We start from the raw sequence: 23,537 nt of genomic DNA, 5'->3' as shown, positions 1-23,537 counted from the left end.
CTATGCTTGAAGAATAATTCTCCTAACATGAACAAGCAAATGAACTTACTTATTTTACAATTTCTTAAATGAGGTGCAATCCTAAATGATATGATTAACACATATAGAGGATAGAGAATAATATAATAGGCAATATCATGCAAATGAGAAAAGATCCCAAAAATAAAAAATATACATGAAAATGTAATGAATATCACACAAAAATGAATCTATGTACGAACGATCTAAGGGTCTAACGTTGGACTAATCCATTTCTAAAAATCCTTACTAGCGTTGGACTAGCAAGTAAACGGAGGGAGAAGCCACAACTAGCATTGGACTAGTGTGGTGACGTCATGCATTCTTAATACATAGCAAGACAAATAAGGCATAAATTAAAACAAATAAACATGTATAAGTACGTAGCACATAACACATAAACATAATATCTAGATGCAAAAATCTTAAGAAAAGCGGATAAAGCACATAACACATAAGCCACATAACACGCAAAAACCTACCTATTACAGTGGGGAATCTAACTACAATTTAAAATGGGAAAATAAAAAATCCTATCTACCTTATCTATTACAATAGAGGACCTAATTACAATCTAAAATGGGAAAATATAATAAAACAAATCTAGTTATCCTATCTATTACATTTTTGAGGTATTTAAATGCCTCTCAAATAATTATAAAAATTAACTAAACAAACATAAGAAAATTTGAATGAATATTTAAATCAAATAAATAAAACATATAAAAATATATAAACACATAGGAACACGTAGAAGCACGTAAGAACACGTAATTGACATTGAAATAATAATAATAGCGGTACCTCCCTTTCGAAATGGTGACTAAATGGAGTCAGATTACTCTATTTATACTCAAAATGAACAAAAGAATCATGGCACCAATTTAATTGAAAGTAATAATAATGATAAAAATACTAAATTCACATTAATATGTCAAATATAAAGAAACTTAAGAATATTTAAAAATTACAAGTTAAATATATTCAAAAGTAACATTATTAGCTATTAAAGAAAAGAAATAATCATAATAAAAAGAGTCAAAATTCACTAGGGAATAAATTACAGAAATTGAAAAACTTTTGGGGTTAAAAATATAATTTTCTAAAGTTTAGGGGCCAAAATGAAATGGAAGATAAGTTCAGGAACCAAAGTGTAATTAATTTAAGGACCTAAGTGAAAGAAATTTAAAATGTTCTGGGCCACAATAAAACTATCCCAAAGATCAAGGGCTAAAGTGAAAATTTTAGTTTCTGTCAAGAAAAAGGCATCGGGCCTTTCTTTTTATTGTTGCTTGGGCCGAAATTCCTAAGCCCAGCCGAAAGTTCAAGAGAAGCAAGCAAGCCAGCCCATTTTTTTATCAGTCAAGTCCAATCAAAAAATGCATAGATTCTGACCTCCGAACCCAAACCGAAATCTAAAAGAAATAAACCGAAACCCATCCCAAAACCCAACCAAAAATAACCACGAGCCCACCTAAAAATAAAACATTAGCCCAAACCTTTTTTTTCTCTTCTTTTCTTTTTCTTTCTTTCTTTTCTCTTCTTTTCTTTTTCTTTCTTTCTTTTCTCTTCTTCTTCCCTTCCGTTTCTTCTCCTTCTTGTCTGGCCAACTGAAGCTTCTTCAACCAGCGGCCATGGAGGCTGCCGGCGGCGCCGCCACCACCGATCGCCGGCGACTTCTCCTTTCACAAAAAAATTTCCAAAATACACACCCCAACTCAGATTTTTCGCGTAGATTCCATTTTTTAAGTTAGTTTTACAAAAAAATGACTTGAAAGTGGCCAAAATAGCAAAAGCCCAATTTTATTTTTTGAAATCACCATATCTTTCACTAAAAATCATAATAATTATACCATAACACTCCTTACAACTTCTACAATACAACTATGATTTTAATTTGACAAGAAACAACATAAAAAGCCTAAATTAAAGCAAAAACAGCCCCTAAATGAAGAAAAACACTTCAATGCCTGTAAAGCTCAAAACTCCAAAAATTTTAGATAATTCAACATTTTCGAACCTTGTGCCAGCTACAATCACCTATTTTGACGAAAATATGCAAAAAATATTCACTAACTTAACTCATATTTTCATTGTGGCATTTTATCAAACACAAACAAGGCATTTACAATGCCATTTCTCTTTTCTTAATTTTTGTTCATGGCTTATTCCGAAAAAATACAACAACACCAGCAACCAATTTATTTCACAAAACCCACAAAATTATTGATCATCAAAGTCGAAGAAAAGAAGAAAAAAAAATCGAATCAGTTTGCATTAAAATAAGGATCAACTAAATCTTTGCCAAATTTCCAGGAGCTATCTCGTTGGAATCAAAACAAAAAATAAAAGGAAAGACTTACAATGGTTTTACAATGGAGATTATTATGGCAGTGGTGGTGGTAATGGCACTAGTAGCAAGCTCCCAAGCTTCCCCTTTTTTCATCTGTGGCTTTCGTCTGGAAGCCCGGAAGAAGCTCTCAACTGAGAGCCCTCTTTTCTTTCCTCTGTCAGTGTTTTTTGTTGGGAGCTCCAGGAAAGGCCGAAGTGGGGAGAGAGTGGAGCATTCCCTTTTTTTTTTCTTCTCCTCTATTTTTGTCCTCTGCCCGTTGAGAGAAATCAGCCAAGGCCAAGAGAGAGTTTTTGAGGCAGGAAGAGTGGAGTGTTTTCTTTTTTTTGGCTTGTCTTGTCTTGTGAGGGAGAGAGCCGAGAGATGTATATTGGGAGCCAAAAGTGGAGTTTGTGTGTTTGGTTAGTCAAAATGATGGTTTTCCAAATGACAAAAAATATGCATGAAATAACATGATGGATTTTTACCAAAATGAGAAGAAAGGTCAAATGAGGATGGAGCGTAAAAATGGGTTAATAGTGGTTTTGGTGAAACAAAAATGATTAGGATGATTTTTGATTTCTTGATTTTCTTCTTTCTTTTTTTTTGTTTGTTTGTTTTTCTTTTTCCTAAAATAAACCTACAAAAATGAGAAAAATACACATTAAAATGTAAGAAAATAAATAACTCATTAAATAGAAAAATTTATGAAAATATTAAAAATGACAAAAATTTGGTGTCTACAGGTGTCGTATACGATAAGGGTCGCCACTAGAACCTACAAGACTAAATGCCACATTGGACGAGAGCAATCTCTAAAGCCAGTGGTGTTATGGTTCCAACTACTTCTAAGTGCCACATTAGACGAGAGCCACCTCTATGATTAGTGGTGTTATAGTTCTGACTATGCAAGGAAGTGCGAAAGAACAAAGTTGTGCTATGGTTATGATCATGCAAGGAAGTACAAAGGAGTTAAGTACTGTGCGGGGCTAAGTGCCACATTCGATGGGAGTCACCTCTATAACTTGTGGAACTAAGTATCACATTGGACAAGGGTTAAGTGCTACATTCGATGAGGGTCACCTCTAGAACTCATGGGACTAAATGTCACAACTACACAAGGAAGTATGAAATAGTTAAATTCTATGCTAGGCTAAGCGCCACATTCGATGGGAGCCACCTCTAGAGCCTACAAGACTAAATGCCACATTGGATGGGAATGGAAAATTTTAAATGTCCCACATTGGGACGGAAGAGGAGAAAGGAAGAGTATATTACCTCTGACCCATGGGCAACTGAATAACTTAGATTTCCCATTTTAAATCGGTAGTTTCAGTTCAACAGTCACTTGAATCACCCTGTGGACTTGGCGCGTTACACATGTGACAACACTCCCCTAAATCTTTAGAAACAACAGTGCCGATACCCTCAAACTGCCACAATATAGAGCCAAAAAGCCCAAGTCTAACAAGAAAATCAAGATATAACCTACTGTTAGAAGCCAAAACTCGGCTAGCAGTTGTCAATCAAAATCTTCATGAGATTGGTTCTTAGATACATAAAATCCAAATTCCAGCCCAACTTTAAGCTCCACACCACATTCAACATTTTACTATGACCTCAGCCTCTCATAGCCACCATGAAACACACAAATAAACAAAGACAAACATAATTGTCAACAGATGAGAAAAGCTTAGCCCTCAACATGAAAGAATTAGGAGAAAGGAAAGCAAATGCAAAACCCAGAACAAAGTTGGTTTAGGTTGTTGCGTTGAGAGAAATTTCCAAGTTTATGATGAATTTCAAAATGGAAAAATCATTCAAAACATTCCTCACATTTTGTAAAATAATTTTTTTGTCCCTCACTTTTAAAAGTATAATTCTATGTTCCTTACAAATTTATATTGGCTAAATTTGATCCCTACCTATGTTTCCGATTAGTTTTTTACTGGAATCCACCACATGCCATGCACGTGATCATTTTTGAGAGACAAAATTGTCAAATCAAATTTTACGTAATTCGATCTATAGTCTCTCGTATTTCATAAAATAAATTTTTTCGTCTCTCACATTTCACAAAATGAATTTTTTCATCTCTCATTGATCATGTGTACAAATAATTTTTTTTAAACCCATATATATCAATTTGATTTCACCTGAATAGTATGAATAACATGTAATATATGTGTATTTGATTTCACTTGAACAAACATATTGTAGTTGTAGGTGAAATCAAATATACATATATTACATGCTATTTGTACTGTTAAAATGAAATCAAATAGACATATATATGGATTTTCAAAAACAGAAAAAAAACTATTCGTATACATGAATAATGAGGGATGAATTTTTTTTTTTATGAAATGTCAAGGGCGAAAAATTTTATTTTGTAAAATGTAAGGGATGAATAAATTCATTTTATGAAATATGAAGGACTACGGATCAAATTATGTGAAATGTGATTTGACAATTTTATCCCTAAAAATAATCACATGCAAGGCATATAGTGGATTTCGACCAAAAACTAGTTGAAAACCTAGATAGGAACCAAATTTGACTAATGTAAATTTGTAAAAGACATAAAATTACACTTTTAAAAGTGAGAGATAAAAAAGTCGTTTTACAAAATGTGAGAGATATGTTGAATAATTTTCCCTTCAAAATCATTTATGCAAAAGGGGTGATTTTGGTGTGGAGTTCTGACCAGTAATATGCGATCTTAACTGAGAAATGGGTTTAAAAAATTATTTTTATTTTGGAGCCCAAAAAATTTTGTTTAAAATTATTTTTTAATTTTGAGCTCTCATTTAGTAAATGCGAGCACATAGAGTAAAATTTTATTTCAAATCTTTTCTTATTATACAGCTTGCATTTAGTAAATACAAGCTTGCAAAACATACGATTTAAAAATCATTTATATTTGGAACTCGCATTTGATAATTGCGAGCTCTAGGAAAATTTTATTTAAAAAATCTTTTTTATTCTTAGAAAATTTAGAAAATCATTTTTATTTTGGAGCTCGCATTTGATAAATGCGATCTCTTAGAAAATTTTATTTAATTTTAGAACTTGCAATCATTTTTATTTTGGCTCTCGTATTTATCAAAAGTGAGCTCCCAGAGAAATCTTATTTAAAAATCTTTTTTAGCAAAGAAATTAAATATTTTTTTTTTTTACTTTTAAAGCTCACATGAGCTCGCAGTTAGCAAATGCGAGCTCCCAAAAAATTTGTATTCAAAATAATTCTTTGTACAGAAATAACTACACATGTATACTTCTTCTATATTAAAAGATTTGATAATTATAGGGTTGGAAACACCTCATTTTATTTTAATAAATTTTTGTAAAGAAATAATTACACATGTATGCTTCCATATTTTCATAAGTCAAAATAAAAAAGTTAAAATAAATTTGTTAATATGTTAGGAGAGTATTAATTTACTTTCTTCTAGGAGAGTATTAAATCTTTTTTCTTATGTTTAGTAGGAAAAATATGAGTAAAAAAGGTAAAGGATAAAATTATACATTTAAATACTCCCTCTGTCCCAGTGTTATTTTCATATTTTCACTTTATTGATGTTTTAAAATAAGAGTCACCATTTCAAATTTAACGCATGCTTTCGAATCTTGCCATTTGAAAAAGCAACTTTTTAAAATCCTCATACACATCTATCAAGAAAATATTTTGAATTTAAATGACACTTTTGTTAATTTACTAATGTCATTTCATCTGGACATAATGATTATCATATCTTCATAAAAAGTTGGATTTTCAAAAAATGACTCTAATATTCGACAAAGGAAGTATATCATAGGTAGCAGGTCTGTGTTATTTTGAAATGACGAGAGGAAGTACCTAACTTTTTGTATTAACTAGAAGAGAGGTTAGTGTATTTTACCCCTTTTTATATTATTTTTATTTATGGAAATAGAGCATTTCTTTATAATTTTATGAATGTTTTTGGATTTGTATAAAGGAGTACCCATATGAAATGAGAAATAAGACATGCCTAATTAAATTGTTGTACTAGCATTCGTGGAAGTAAATGTCATATAAACGGAAAATGACATGAAAAAGTTCGTAATTCTGATTTATGTAATTTATACAACAACTACATCATTAGTGTGTTATCAATGCTCTCCAAATTTTTAAAGAGTACCACATCCACTACGTTTACGTATTCTTTGTGTTTGACATGGCAGGTCTAGCATTACTGTACTGACTTGAGTAATCTATGACTCTAGTGTAGCATCACGATTTTTGATGCTCTAATCTTCATTTGTACATTCTGCATGTTGTTCAGAACTATCATGATGTAAGTCCCCACCAGATGTAAACTCCGAAAAAATAACTGGGGACCTAGATTGCCCAATGGATGTAGTGTGCTCTTGCATGAATTGAGTCTGAAGTATGATTAGAGTAGATGCGCCAACATGGTGCTCAGTAGCCTATGACCCTCATCGAATCCAGTTTGGCTGGTGGGTCCTGGTGATCGGACTCTACGGTGTCATCTGTAGGCAAATTATCATATACATCACTCAACTTTGTCGAATGAAATAAAGATAATAAGTTTTGGGCATATTTCTAATATTTTACAAATTTTTTGTAAAAAAGTTCCACAGAATCTGCCTTATAGCTGGAGGGAAACTCCCTGCCAACAAACACAATCTTGCGAGAATCAAATACCGTTAGGCTATTCGAACAAGTTTGTATATTTTATTAGCTTGGTCAGTACACTGGCAAAGTCTAAGAACAAAGTCACAGTATAATTATAATACCTCTTCAGGACGCAAGCCTATCAACTGATCTCGAAATATAGGTAGGACATGTTGTGCAATCCTGTGTAGATCGAATTCAGCATTCCACCTACATAGAATAAATGAAGAGGCAAGTAATTAGTACATATGATTCTTGTTTGAATTAAAGATTAGGATTACAACTTTGAAAAATATGTGCGCACCAAGCTCCATAAGGACTAGTAGTGCTCCAACGGCTGCACTTGATCAGAGCACATAGTAGGTATACGTTCTCATGCTCATAGTTGTAAAAAAAACCTTGAATCATTATGACATTGCAACAATATAATAGTTAAATCACTTCACTTTTATCAAGTGTAATGTACTTGTAGCAACACTAATGAGCCTGCAATAACGGGCCTCCTCCATATGCATGCAATTCCAGTATATAGTACAAGAGAGGACTTAAGTTCAATTTCATCAATTGATAATAAAATAAACCCAAAGAAAATGAAATGGCCTCTTCTACGAACAAAAATTTGAAAATTAGAACATAAATTGGACAACAATTATATCTATTTTTTGAAAAATGAAAGCAACATTGTCTGTTCCCTATAATAAAATCCAAATTTCCAAGTCAGCGGTAAAGAGGTTAAAAAAAATTCCTCTCCATTTGTTAAGTTCCGGATAGCAACAAAGGCGTCACAGAACCTACTTGTTCAAGTAGTTGGACTAGGGGACAAATATCGTAAATCTAAAGAGAGGTAACCTCATTCAAATCGTAAACTTACAAACTTACCCAATAACTAGTCTGAGTTTCGAAAGATGGTCTTGTGTGTATTTGATCCTAGTAGTACCAATCAAAGCCTCTTAAAGGCTTGCCCTTGTGTCACCAACTCCGGATATGTATAGAACGGAGTTAACTGCTATAAGAGAAGAAGCAAGAGAGGAAGATGTTTTGGGATAACATTTGTTCTCATATTTGTGTGAGTAGTACAACTGACATATATATACAAGATTGAAATAATCTAGATCCTAAAATCAAGCTAGAATAATTAGCTATCTACTTCCTATAATTAGACTAGGATAATCAGGCTAATAATCAGGCTATCTAATCCCTATAATTGATGTATAATATATCACACGGATCTAGGTATATTCAACACTCCCCCTCAAGTTGGAGCATACAAATCATATGCACCAAGCTTGCCACATATATATTTTATACAAGGACCTCTTAGGGACTTGGTAAGAAAATCTGCAAGTTGATCACTTGAATTAACGAAACCTGTCTCAATAACTTTGGAGATCAATTTTTCTCTAACAAAATGACAATCAACTTCAATGTGCTTAGTCCTCTCATGAAAGACTGGATTGGAAGCAATGTGGAGTGCAGCTTGATTATCACAAATCAACTTCATTGGGTCACTAGTCCCCAAATTCAACTCATTGAGCAATTGTTTAAGCCATATTAGCTCACATGTAGCCATAGCCATGGCTCGATACTCAACCTCAGCACTGGATCTAGCAACCACATCTTGTTTTTTATTTTTCCAAGATATTAAGTTGCCACCAACCAGAATACAATAGCCTGTGGTAGAACGACGATCAATAGGTGATCCTGCCCAATCTGCATCAGTGTAACCAATTACTTGCATGTTTCCTTTATCAGTATACAACAATCCTTGGCCAGGTGCTCCTTTGATATATTTGAGAATGCAGGTAGCTGCATTTCAATGAGTATCACACGGGGAATCTAAAAACTGACTGATCACTGAGACAGAAAAAGATATGTCAGGACGTGTTACCGTAAGATAGTTCAACCGTCCCACAAGCCTACGATACTTTCCAGGATCCTTAAGTGGCTCCCCCTGTCCTGGAAATAATTTAATATTGAGATCCATTGGAGTTTCGACAGGCTTAGCATTTGACATGCCTGCCTCCTCCAAAATGTCCAATGCATATTTTCGTTGGCAAATAACAACACCTTCTTTGGATTGGGCAACTTCGATACCCAAGAAATAACGAAACTTGCCCAAATCTTTCGTCTGGAAATGGCCAAAAAGGTGGTTCTTTAACTGAGCAATTCCATCATGATCCTGTCCAGTGATAATAATATCATCGACATAAACGACCAGATAAATACTACCTGTTGACGGAGAATGACGATAAAACACTGAATGATCAGCCTCACTACGGATCATGCCATATTTTTTGACAACATCACGAAAGCGTCCAAACCAAGCCCGAGGAGATCGTTTGAGACCATAGAGTGCACGTTTTAGTCGACAAACCATTCCACTAGACTTCCCCTGAATAACAAAACCAGGTGGTTGATCCATATAAACTTCCTCCTGCAATGCACCATGAAGGAATGCATTCTTGATGTCTAATTGGTGCAAAGGCCAATGATGAACAGCAGAAAGAGATAAGATGAGACGAACAGAAGACATCTTGGCCACTGGAGAAAAGGTGTCAGTATAATCCAGACCAAAAATTTGAGTATAACCCTTAACTACTAGACGAGCTTTAAGACGATTAATTTGACCATCCGGACCAACTTTAACAGTATAAATCCAACGACAACCAACAGTTGATTTACCAGGTGGGAGTGGGACCAACTCCCAAGTGGAATTGGAGTGAAGAGCAACCATTTCATCTATCATTGCCTGACGCCACCCGGAATGGGACATAGCCTCACCTATAGTTTTAGGAACAGACATGGACGACAAAGAGGACAAAAAGGCATAATAGGATAAAGACGCGCTGATAATTGAGACAAGTATAATTGGGACATTGATTTCGAGTGGAACGAATGCCTTTGCGGACAGCAATGGGTGGGCTAGCTGGAGAGGAGATCGTGGTAGGTGAAGAACTTGGAATAGTTTGTGAGGCATCAGGAACATCAGCAGATTCTCCAACACCATTATCTGGAACTGTAGTAGGACAATTCCTTACATTGCATCTCTTGTAAGTGAGCAATGGTGGTGATGCGGGTGAAGGTAAAGACGCTTTAGGAGGCTGACTAATGTCAGTGTCATGAGTAAGAGGAACAAAATAAGTAGAAACAGGAATATCCTCCGTGATTGTAGAATGCTCAGACTTGTTAAGCTGAAAGAAAGGAGTAGACTCAAAGAACGTAACATCTGCAGAGATGATGTATCGTCTAAGATCAGGAGAAAAACATTTGTACCCTTTTTGTGTTCGAGAGTACCCCAAAAATACACATTTGATAGCACGTGAAGACAGCTTATCTTTTCCAGGAGTGAAATCATGTACAAAACATGTACAGCCAAATGTACGAGGGGAAATAGAAAATAGAGGAGCATTAGGATATACAAGAGAGTAAGGAACTTGGTCCTTAAGGACAGATGATGGCATGCGATTAATCAAATAACATGCAGTGAGAATGGCATCCCCCCAAAAACGTAACGGAACATTTGCATGAAGAAGTAAAGTACGTGCTGTTTCAACCAAATGTCTATTTTTCCTTTCAGCAGTCCCATTTTGTTGTGAGGTGTGAGAACATGATGATTGATGTATGATCCCTTTAGACTCCATAAAGAACTTGAAAGAGGTGGAGAAATACTCATGTGCATTATCACTACGTAAGGATTTTATGGAAACACCAAATTGTGTTTGAATTTCAGAGACAAAACTTTGAAAAATAGAAAACACTTCAGATCTATTTTTCATAAGAAACACCCAAGTACAACGAGAATAATCATCAATGAAAGTGACAAAATACTGAAAATCTAAAGTAGAAATAACACGACTCGGTCCCCAAATATCAGTATGGACCAAAGAAAATAGAGATTCAGCTCTACTATTAGCCCTTTTCAGAAAATGACTACGAGTGTGTTTTCCAAGCTGACATGATGCACACTCTAAGGAAGACATAGTAATAGATGGCACCATCTTTCGAAACTTATTTAAACTTGGAAGACCCAAACGACTATGGATTAGCAGAGGATCATCTACGGCAGAACAAGATACTGGTGTTGGTAAAGACAGATGGTAAAGTCCCTGAGACTCACGCCCTGTGCCAATCGTCCGCTCCGTACCTTGATCCTGTAAAATTACAGATTCCTCATCAAATGTAACTAAGCAGTTAAGAGAACAACACAAACGACGAACAGATACTAAACTAAAAGGACAATTGGGTATAAAAAGAACAGAATCGAGAGGCACAGAAGGTAGAGCGTTAGCCTGGCCAATCCCTTTAGCTTGGGTTTGTGATCCATCAGCAAGAGTAATATTGGGTAGAGAAGTAGAACTATGGAGTGAAGAGAAAAGTTGTGGATTACCAGAGATATGATCTGTGGCAGCAGAATCTAAAACCCATGGGCCAAGAGATGGAGATTGAGAGACACATGCGCTAACATTACTAGTGTGTACAACTGAGGCAGTAGGTGTGGAAGACTGTTTGGCTGTAAACCATTTCACAAAATCTTCATACTCGGGCTTGAGAGTTGGTTATGAACTTGCGCAAGGTTCGGATTGAACAATATTCACCACTTGTTGGGGAGGACGTCCATGCAAGAGCCAACACCGATCTTCTGTGTGGCCAACCTTTTTACAATAGTCACAGTAGGGTCGATTTTTGTTACCATTATAACCACCTTGACCACGGCCACGTCCACGACCTCCTCTTTGGCTGGATTGAGATGCCAAAGCTGATGAATCAACAACGATAGTCTCCGAAGATGATTTTGATTCATTCGGGAGCCGTAACAACCGTGAAAAAGCTTGAGACAAAGTAAGAATTGTGGAGCTAGCAAGAATCTGATCACAAATGGTAGAATATTCTGTAGGTAATCCAAAGAGAGCCAAAAGCGTAAAAAATGTACCTCGCTGAGAGAGTTGTTCCTGCTGAGTTGCGGCAGGGGGTAGCAACTCATTGAAATCGGAAAGGACCCCTTGAATTCTGCCTAAGTAAGAGCTCATAGGCATATCAAGTTTTCGAGGTGCAATGAGACTCATCAAATCAGAACAAACAGCATAAACACGAGATATATCATTAGTGTATAATGCTTTGGCTTGCTCCCAAACACTAAAGCAAGTCTTATGTGGACGGAAAATTTGCTTTAGTGAAGAATCAATGGTCTGCCAAAGCATGCTACACAATTGAGCATCGATTCGCTCCCACTTGGATGGATCAGTCATAGTATCATTAGGTTTAGTAGTAAGATGATCTTTATATCCTTGTCCCATAAACCATAGCTCAACGTCAGCAGCCCAAGTAGAGTAGTTACTGCCTTTTAGTTTTTCGGTAGTAATAATAGTAGAACCAGTAATAGATGGATTGGCCATGAGAGGAGTTGTGGATTTAGATGTAGATGTTATAGATGTATAGGATGTAGACATAATGATATTGGGTTAAAAAAAAAATTCACCGAGTAAAATCACCGGGTGGGATGATTCGAAAACGAATTTCTTTTTCTTACTGGCTCTGATACCATGTAAGAGAAGAAGCAAGAGAGGAAGATGTTTTGAGATAACATTTGTTCTCATATTTGTGTGAGTAGTACAACTGACATATATATATAAGATTGAAATAATCTAGATCCTAAAATGAAGCTATCAAGATCCTAAAATCAAGCTAGAATAATTAGCTATCTACTTCCTGTAATTAGACTAGGATAATCAGGCTAATAATCAGGCTATCTAATCCCTATAATTGATGTATAATATATCACACGTATCTAGGTATATTCAACATAAACCTAAAAAATGAAAAAATTAATTGCAGCATGTATTTGTCAAAAATTTTGATCAACTTATTAGAATTTTTAACAAGCAACCTATGTCCTAGAACCGAACTTCATTGACATACAAATGGGAGCCTCCAAGAAACCTTCTAATATTAGTTCTTTGAATTACGTATGGAGTGAAAATTTGAGTGCCTAATAAACCAAGTATGCAATAATTAAATTCTGGGTTTTAAAACCAAAATAGAGACCATTTCAAATGTAAATAAAGTCTATGTTTCATAGATTTATTTTGACATTCATCAAGCGTATAAACTCTCATTTAAAATTCAAGCATATAAACTCTTAACATAACCATCTTTAGCAATAAAAAAGATGTAAAAGGAAGTGAACAAATTCATCATTTACATTCCATAGTAATTTGATTCATGCATTGACGAATTCATCATTCACCCAGTCCTAATTATAAGACAAATCAGCCATTTCGAAAAAAAAATTACTTTAACAGTGCAAGTTCATAAAGATCCTACTGAATACAGATTCTCCAAAAGATCAGTTCAAACCAAGAGAAATTGCAAACTCCAAGCAGCTAGTTATAGTACATAGTTCCGGCAGTCCTAATTAAAGCTTAACAATTAAAAAACCAATCGGCTTCTTCTTTGAACAAAAACAAAAAAAAAAAAAAAACCATTTGCAAATCGGTACATAGGACATTAGGATGTGTGGAATAGCTTAATAAACCACCTGTTCATTCATTTTTTCCATAGAAAGAGAAAAAAACAAAATAAAAATTGGAGATAACTACGGGCTCCAAGGCATCTTCTTCTGTTCCAGATGATAGCATCAGAAAACGTACCTCATTCACTGGCTAATGGATGTAGCATCAATGTAATGGTCTCCATTTTGCAGCTTTCCAGTGACTTCAAATTTCTAGCGATAGCTTTCGGTGTCGAGGCTGTAAGATAAAGCAAAATTGCAGACCTTCCCTACAATTCGTACCTCCTCTTGATGGATTCTGCACTTCCACATATTTGAATGATGGATTTTGGGTTCAATTTGCAGTTCCCAATGTTGTTCATGTCTTAGGGTTTTCTAATTTTGGGGTTTAAAAATGTGCCAATGAAGTTCTTCGCCTTTCAATTGTGAGCTCTTTTTTATTGATTGAAAGAACAAGGGTCTCGCATTTCTCAAATGCAAGGTATGCCTTTTTTTTTTTTAATTTTAATACGCTAATTTGTATTTGCCAAATATGAACTTAGCTTAGTTTATATTCAACAAATGCAAACACCCTTGTCATAGAAATGGCTTCACAAATAGTCCCTGTAGAAACACTTTTTTTTCATAATAATTTATAAATTTATCTGCTTCGTAGACCCCAAAAACAATATATTTTATCTCATATTACATGTATTAAAACGTGCCATCTAGTTGACCATTAATCTATTGCAAAGATAGGTAGAATACATGTTTTTGAAGCAAAAGGTAATTTTTCCCTTTTATTGCAAGGCTGTGAACGGATATAACCATTTTTTGGATCAAAAGAAGAGTCAGATTACCTCAAATTTGTCCAAACATTGAGAACGTTTAATTAATACAATGAAAAAGTTTGGCATGAAAGAACACTCGAGGAAACAAATGTTACCATGAACGTTTCAACCATTTTTTTTTTGTCAATCATCATATCACACTCCGAAAATAAAATAATAACATTCAATTGAATTATGATTGCCTTTTCTTTCTTGTTGCTAGATATCTCATTCGTACACATCTTCTCTTTGTTTCCCTGGTCTCTATTGAGTTACATACAGAGTTCAAAAAGGTCAAATCTCATCATCTATGATTGAGTTGCAAAAACTTCTAGATAGGTATCCTACATTTAAACCAAATTCTTTTTGGTTAAAAAATAGGGTTAATTGCACTTTATCCCCTTTAAGTATGGGTCATTTATCAATTTACCCCCAACATTTATTTTTTCACAGTTTACCCCCTCCGTTAGTCCAGCTCATCAATTGCACCGTTAAAAACTTCAAGATGCCGAAATTGCCATTGGAAGGGAGTCGTTTGTTTTGGTTTACTAAAATGTCCCTCAATGAGTTATAAAAAGGGATGTCTGATGCTTTTTAGCCTATATTTTTCTCTTTCATGCTTCCATCCAATTGCAGCCTATTTTTTCTCTTTCATTTCAAGAGATTCAATAGCTCCTAAAATTTTTCTTTGTCAACCAAAAGTATCATAAAAATGTCACAAAGTGTTTCAAATAACATTGAAAGATCGCTCCAAAAAATGTGTGGATGTGGTTAAGAGGCACCATTATGCACCTCTTGGACACTTGAAAATCTGGGAAGAAGATTTTACTACTGCTCAAATTACAATATTAGAATTTTTCATTAATAATCTGTTATTATTGTCTTTAATTTTGCTCTATACATGAATAAGTCAAAAAGAGTTTTAGACCGCTATATTTTCTTTTTATTTAGAACCGTCATGCATGTGGACACTTTTCATGGGTAGATAGAGGAGAGAGAAAAGATGGAGGAAAAAGTGGCTAATAGAGGAGAAAGAAAAGATGACCGACAATGACAAAAGGTTCCCCTACCTTTTGTCTTCCGAATTTCTTTTTTTTTTTTTGTGCCATGTGCCAGATGGAGGGAAATTTCCCTCCTCCATTATTCCAGAGTAATTTTGAAAACTTTTCTTTATCCCTTTCATAAACCTAGAGATATGGGTATTTTGGATTTTCATTATTTTCTTAAAGATATTACTGTCTTTTCATTATTCTGTTTTATCTCCATTAGGGTTGACCGTTAATTTTTGGGATAAATTGTGAAAAAACAAACATTGAAGGGTAAATTGATAAATGACTTATACGTAAAGGGAATAAAGTGCAATTAACCCTAAAAAATATCTTTCTAACTGCTCTACACAATTAGGAGATTCTCTTGACAGCAACATGCTTGGTCCCACTTATGAGGTCAAATCAATACGTTCTCAAAAAAAAAAATATTTGAATATCAATTCATTTTGAAAAGGAAAAAAAAAGATATTTGATATTTGACACCCATCAGGCAATAGGCAGGGATAGAGACCTCCTCATGTGCCCGACTAAGCTACTACACATTAAATGACGACTAACTTCTAACCTATAAGGTCTCTCTGAGTCCTTGACATACCAAATTTCACCATCTCAGAAGTCAAGACAAAATTTCACTTAGAAGCTGAAGATACCCAAGACAACACATTTATCAGTTTTGGTCGCATCAGCAGAAGCCACCACAGAGATTTGGGATCTCAAATTGCCAATAATGTCATTTTCTATCATTTCCCTGCGTCATCGTTTTGGAAGTGAAACCCTATAAACCAATACAAAGAAGCTGGACACGAGGCCATAAAACTCTCACCCAGCCATTACCACATCATAAATCGCATGGTACTTTTCTAAATCTGATACAATACATAAAAATTCTATAGATAAGCTCAAACATTATAAGAGTAGTTAAAAAGAAGTCAATGAAAAAGAGCTGCAATAAGAAAGCCACAACAATATAAAACAAGAAAGCCACAACAGTATAAAACTTGACAATACAGATTCTACCCTCATTGGTCTCAGGAAACTCTTGGAGGGCTTCCTAGTTTGTAAGTTCCATAATGGCAGACACAATATCTCCATCTGCAGCCTTGAGAGCTTTCACAGCCTTGGCCCTTGAAACACCAGCTTGCGTCATGACCAATTCTATGTCCTTGGGTTCTACACCAGTCTCGTCTACATCTTCATCATCCTGAGCTACAGTTGATGGCTCAGGCTTGGATATCACATTGCTGATATTAGGAGCCTTGAACTGCTCTGCAGCTTGAGTTTGCAATTGTGAGCTCAAATCCTCAATCTTTGCTTCACCAAATATAACATATGTATCTGAAGTTGGGCTCTTGAAAACATCTGGCTTTGTGATGACAAACAGAATCTAAAACATAAACAAAGTCAAATATTCAGAAAAAGTAACATATCTCCAAATTTGGAACAGAAAATAATAAACAAATAACTTTTCAGTAGAATTCATAAATCATCTAAATATACTGACATTCTTGCTCTTCTTAACAGTGACCCGGCTGACCCCTGGGATGGCCTTCATCCCCAACTTTAGCATAGCCTTCCGACTCTTTTTCTCGCTTCTACTCTGTTTTGATCTTCCACTACCATCTCCTTGTCCTGACAAGCAGCAGTGTGATATCATTCATAAAGTATGCAGTTTTAGAAATTTCTAGATGCAAAGCGCATATTGTAACCATTTTCAAAGCAGTCAATTGCCAGATCACGTTGATATGTGTTTATGCTTATCATTTCAAGTAATGAATGATGGAAAGTTGGTGCAACAAATGTAGCTTATTAAAACATTGTAAGCATCTGAACTGAAGACACTCTTTCCACATTGAAATGTCGGTCTAGTATGTGAATTACAGGCTTTGCAAAGAATCTTTCATGTGAAACCCATAAAGACTCAAGACACTTTGGAAAAGGCAAAAGGAAAAGAGAAGAAACAAAAATTTAGTGCCTCAAGTCATAGCTGATTCGTATGCATATTCCTACCAAAGTTGTATTCAATATCAAAGTTTCTCTACTCTGCACAAGTAGTCTGAGAAAAGGCATTGGAAAAGAATAGTAGGGAAAAAAAGAGAGAAATTTCGATGTGATTAACACAAAAAACTACATTGACATGAAGTTTGCCAAAGTCACAAGTACCTACCATCTGGTTTTGATAAATTACACTCATGTTAGAATTTGATGGGATAACAGTATCAATTGAGCATGTGATTTGTCCCTTGCACCCTTGCACTCTCAGCATAATTTTTAATTGGTAAAAGCGAATCATTTGACAATCAGCCAAATTACCTTCACAACCACAAAACAGATTATTAGCACACTTGCTCTATTCCCCCTTTCTTCTTGCAATTTTTTTCTTTAACACTACAATCTTCTTTTCTTCTTCCCAATCACCAGCATAGACGTAGCACTGGCTGGATAGCCTGGATGGCTGGACAGCTATTTCCTAGTGGATGACATGCTAAAACGGCATACTTAGAGTCTAGATTCATTTAGCCAAAATTCCCAAGTAAAACAAATGATTAAACATTCCACCACAGTAATACAGCCGAGTAACCACCACAACACCATCTCCACCTATACTCAAGTTTAACCAACACCAAAAATAAAGTCTTTCTCATTCAAAACTAAGCCTGAAAAACTCTGATCCCTCACTCCAGTTTTCCAAATAGCAGAAACAACACACCACCAGCATAGAGATCTACACTCCACCAGCATAGACAAAGACACATACCAACGCTCTGACAAAGTCCACAAGACAACAGCTATAGCTTCTTGAGCACAAGCAAAAACATACCATTACCAGGGCATTATCATCAAACAGAAACAAGTGTATAGGAAAAAGAGAGAGCTTGCTATAAGCAAGTGGCAGAGGGACCAGTGAACAACAGGGAAGAGTTGTAAGTAGCACAAGGTCGGCATTAAAGTAATGATCATTGGGTGGCCTGGTGCAGAGAGAAAGGAGCAAGCAAAAGAAATGGAGGAGCAACAGGGGCCAGAAGAAAGGAGAAATGCTTAACAAAAGCAGGGAGAGGGGGAAGAGATTAAGAGAAGGGCGAAGCCAGAAGTGGAGGCAGGCAAAGAGAGCAAGAGGGAAGGAAAGCCAGAGGTGGCAGGAGAAAGCAAGCAGGAAATTTGGGTGAACATCGAATATATGAAAAAGGGAAAATGACCTGTTTCATCCTTCACATTTCGCAAAAATATTCTTTTCGTCCCTCACTTTTAAAATGAAGCAATTCGTCCCTGACATTTAAAAATTAAAACTATTACATCTCTGAACCTAATTTTCAATCTGAATCAAGCCATTCAATAACCCAGTAATAAATTTCGAAAATAGAATTGATAGATCACTCGGTCAATTTCATCATATTCACATGACATTTATTAAATCAAAAAAATAAAAATTATAACATAAAAGACCATTCTTTGTCTTGGACTAGTAGAGTTTTTTTTTGGGTAAATCTTTTCATACACCGTTAGTATATCGACTTGCGAATCTAGATGTGTATCATAAATACAAAATTTGATGTTTAAATTTAAATTGAAATGATATGCGGTACATAAAACCGTCAGTGTATACAATGATAATATAGGAAAGATTAATATTTCTTTTTTATGTTATAATTTTTTATTTTTTATTTTTGGGTTCATTAAATTTTACATGAATATCAAGTTGAGTTAACCAAGTGATCTATCAATTAGACTCCCAAAATTTGTAATCAGGTTGATTGGTGGTTTGATTCAGATTGAAATTTGGGTTCAGGGATGTAAGAACTTCAGTTTTTAAATGTCAAGGACGAAATTGCTTCCTTTTAAAAGTGAGGGATGAAAAGAATATTTTTGTGAAATGTGAAGGATGAAACCGATCATTTTCCCTATGAAAAATAGAGAGACACAAGGGAATGAGGAATGAAAATGACCAGTGGAGCAACAAACAGGCAGTAAAAGGATGGGAGCAATTCGTTTTAATTTGTCATATTAATGAAAAGGTACAACATATTTTTCTTACATCATCAAAATAGTGTTCAATTACGAAGAAGTTAAATAAAAGCATGACAAAGAGTTGTGCTATATCCAACCGAAGATGCAGGCAAATTAGAATAATTTCTTGAATCAGAAAGAATATGTTTTTATGTATGCAAATCTCACAGAATGTGGCTGTATTGTACACTATAAACAATTCATACTTTAACATGAAAACACCTCTACAAGAATTCTATTATCCAACAACAAAATTATTGCACCAACCAGACATGAGAGGTAAGATTTCATGAGAAAACATTTATAAGTAGAAATCTTTTAACAGTTGTATTTCTCTAATTGAATAGTCCACGACATCAAGTTTCCACAAAAAACGTTAAGAGCGAGTGTAAAAGGTGCTATATCATACAGAATGTACAAGTACCTTCAACGTCATCTTCATCTTTGTCATCATCATCATCTTCTTCATCCTCATCATCGTCATCCTCGATCACAGGTTCCTCAGGCTGTAAAATAGCATATTCATCATTAAATAAAAATACGCCAGCAATGCAGCTTCAAACAAGTGCAACAATTGACTTCATTTTAGGCAGGATTTAGCTGAACGAACAAGGGGGAGATTGTAGGAGAAAAAAGATTTTTAGCCCATAGCAGGACAACAATGGAAAATTTTGAAAGGCAGATTAACCATATTGAAAAGATTTTGGCCAGTTGCTTGTTTTTTTTCTAACTATGCAATACTTCAGAATCAAAACCATGCAGCAGAAGATGAGAGCAGTGCATAGAAGGCACAAATTTATTGATTGTGTTCTAGAGATGAAAGGATCCAGTGGTCTGTTAAATTTAAAGGAGTTTAATGCAGCCTAGAATGAAATCCATAATTGACACTTGTAAATTCATCTATAATTGAGACGAATCTAGTACCCATTCTTTTCATTTCCTTAACTTATAACAGCCGTAAAGGGGTAAACTCATAGAAGCCCGGACAGGCCCAGTAAACCACAAGGTGACATCTGCTAAAGACATTCTAGCGGGTTATCTTCACCAAGTTGGAGAAGCAATAAACGAAGAATTGAACCATCACTATGAACCTCTAGTAGGAAAACAAAACAATTATTTTCCAAAATCCGCAAGAGATAGAACAGGAACTAAATTGACTCAGCGATCCCAGGCATCATTGCCTGTCAAATTAAGTATTTTACAACATTTGACCACATGTGAGATATTTGGAGACAACAATATCTTAATAAGTGCAAGCCTTGGCTAAACTGATAACCAACCTTAGAGTCCTTAAAAATCAAAAAGTACAGTATGTCACTATAGTGCGCACAGCTAAATATAGGACAACCCTTTGATAAATCACTCTGAAAAGTTATACTACTAATTGCAAGCCAAGGTTAACAAAAGAATAGTCCTTACTCATCCATGTCAAGTGCCACACTTTTATGAGTGATGGGGGACATGAAAAAATGGATCCTGAATTGTTCATTATGAGTAATTGCATCCCTCTTAACAAAATTCCAAATCACATAATAGTGACTTTAGAAGCACTACCTGCATCACAAAAGAGTTGCAATCAACAGGTTCTTCACGAAGCCAAGGGCAATTCCATTATCAGCTTTCAGAAGGGTAATATCATTTTAGCTAATTGCGATGGTTTCACAGAAATTCCTAGTGCAGTTCCTTGCACCCAAACTCGGCGAAAAAAACTACCGCTTTCCATTCAAAAATTGCATCTTTTTGCCTAAAAGTTTCATTGCAATCACCAATATGTCAAAATAAAAAACTGACTTAAAATCTTGGCTACTGCATTATTAATTAACAAGCCTTCATTTTCGACAAATTTTTGAATTTGAAGTACACATACTTTCTAATCAGTAGCCACAAAATACCAAAAAGATTATATCTTTCTCCGATTTAGAAACTTGACTCCCGCAATATTAATTAACTAGCCTTCATTTTCAACACATTTTTGGATTTGAAGCACACATCCTCTCTAATCAGTAGCCGCGAAACACCAAAAAGGTCATATTTTTCAGCTTTAATTGAATATGGAATTGTTAGTTCTCGTTCATTTTCCAATTCATTTCATCAAAATTGATAAATTTCCAGCAAAACATAAGAAGCCACGTTACCACTTAAGCCACAATACTAACACAAAATCATCACCTAAATATCAATATACCTTAACTTTTCATTGATCAATATGGCCAAAAAAATAAAGGATTTCCTGTAAATATAGGTTCCAAAAGATATACTGAACTACAAAAAAACGAATTTTTTGCAACTGAGGCAGCAAATATATATTAATTTCCTTTAAAAAAAATCAAAAGTTCAGATAGCAAGAATTTATACAAAAAAATATCAACAGAGACAGGAGAGATTAAAATTACATCGATATTTTGTTGCTCGAGATGGGCGGCCAAGAGTTCTTCCTGGGACTGAGCAGTCATGCTGTCGGAGAGTAAACGTCGTTTGCGTGTCTGTTTTAGAGTGAGGATTTGGGGTGAAAGAAAAGAACCCCTCCAAGAACCCTAAATAGTTGTGGTAGAAAATTCAACAGTATTTGCAATTTGTATCCTCGAATTATTATTGGTTTTCGATTTGTGGCTCCAATTTAACAATTTTTTCAATTTACCGTGTTATTAAATTAGGGGTGTTAAATTTTTTTTTTTTTTTTAGGTAATGTGGAGGGCTTGGGGGTGTTGAAACTTGAAACCTTTTCATCCAAAAGTAATAGAACTATAGAAGGATTCGTTAACTTTCAATTTTAATTGAAAATGTGTCATTGATTGAACGTATAAGGTATTAAATTACTAAAAATTAAATGTTCAAGAGAGTATAATAGATAATAGATAATGATTTCGAATAACTTTTTTATATACTATCAGTGTATAATTTTGTTTACATTAGCACGTTTAGATTGTGCCACATAATATGAATTCAAATTTGAAATTGAAATAATGCATATGTGACATACATTCAATGCTATTAGTGTAAGAAAATAACTACACTGTTAGGATATAAAATGTTAGTCCAATGGTTTAATACAAATACTCTAATTAACACTAAATTTTAGAAGTAGTGGATTGAGATGTGTTAACAATTACCTTAGCCTCGAAGTTATGTGAAAATTGACTCGAACTTGAGTCTAATTTGCTCAAACTCAAGCCATATCATTTTTAGATAAGTCAAACTCAAGTAAAGTACTACTCAAACTTAACTCAACTGATTCACTTTTACAATGTAGTCAAAAGTATTTTATTATGAGACTGTATATTAATAAAGAACTTGGGCTCCTAATTATATTAGTGAAGAACTATGCCAGTTCGGGGTAGGTGGGAGGGTTTAAAATTAAATAAGAATTATAGCAGTTAGGGATGAAAATAGTGTGGAGAGAAGGTAAAAAAAATATAATGAAAGTAAAAATACTATGCCTCCTAAGTACACTTGGGATGGAGTCAAGTTGGAAACATCTTAATTTACTCTAATCAAGAGGATTTTACTTGAAGAGTGTATTAATTAGGAATTGTAAGGGGTCATGAAATATATGAACGAAGAACTATGGCTCATTTATGCTAGATTAAATCGAGTGAAGAGGAGTTATCAAGTGTTTATTTTCTTTTCAAGATTATAGTTTTTGTTAAATAGTAATGTTTGGTATTTCATTATAGGAGAATTAACATAATAACATAAGTATAATAACACATCCAATGTTTGGATCGACATTGAGGTATTCATGAACCAGATAATTAGTTCATCGGAATGTTACATTATTAAAAACCAGTTTTACAAGATAGTCAAAAATTTTGAACTATTAGTGACTATGGTCATATGCTACCTAGTCATACTGGTTCGGAATCCTTTGGTACCTAAGTTGAAAAAGAAAAATGGTCATATTTCGGTAATGGACAATTGGCATCCAAATATTAGTAAAAAATATCTCATCGTAAGTTTATGCTAGTGTTAGCAAAACCATTAAAAAAACATCAATTCTCATAGATTCACAATAAACAAGTGTTCAAAACAACATCCTTCCATAATAAAAAAAAATTACAAGTTTAGCAAAGCTAACAACTCAAAATTATTAACATGATATAAAATCATCGTTCCAAGCATGAGAATTGAAAAGAAGAAACTTCGGTCCTGCTGGATTAGCTTT

General features: G+C 34.6%; 1 protein-coding gene and 1 long non-coding RNA gene across 2 annotated transcripts; both read right to left on the bottom strand.

Moving 5' to 3' along the window:
- Positions 1–1,351: 1,351 nt before the first annotated feature.
- Positions 1,352–2,755, bottom strand: LOC140010035 (uncharacterized). The gene is made up of 2 exons (XR_011817292.1): positions 2,382–2,755; positions 1,352–1,700 (listed from the first exon to the last, which is right to left on the bottom strand). It is a non-coding gene; the product is annotated as an uncharacterized lncRNA (long non-coding RNA).
- A 13,336-nt stretch (positions 2,756–16,091) lies between these two features.
- On the bottom strand, positions 16,092–21,927 carry LOC140009607 (nascent polypeptide-associated complex subunit alpha-like protein). The gene is made up of 4 exons (XM_072055691.1): positions 21,769–21,927; positions 19,800–19,881; positions 16,875–17,002; positions 16,092–16,757 (listed from the first exon to the last, which is right to left on the bottom strand). Exons 1-4 carry the CDS (start codon positions 21,826–21,828, stop codon positions 16,425–16,427), a joined length of 603 nt encoding a protein of 200 aa, XP_071911792.1. The 5' UTR covers positions 21,829–21,927; the 3' UTR covers positions 16,092–16,424.
- Between the last annotated feature and the right edge of the window lie 1,610 nt (positions 21,928–23,537).

The sequence above is a fragment of the Coffea arabica genome, chromosome 6e (genome assembly GCF_036785885.1).
Source record: "Coffea arabica cultivar ET-39 chromosome 6e, Coffea Arabica ET-39 HiFi, whole genome shotgun sequence".
Classification (NCBI taxonomy): domain Eukaryota; kingdom Viridiplantae; phylum Streptophyta; class Magnoliopsida; order Gentianales; family Rubiaceae; genus Coffea; species Coffea arabica.
The sequence above is the reverse complement of the archived record's forward strand: the minus strand, read 5'-3'. Positions and strand labels throughout refer to the sequence as shown.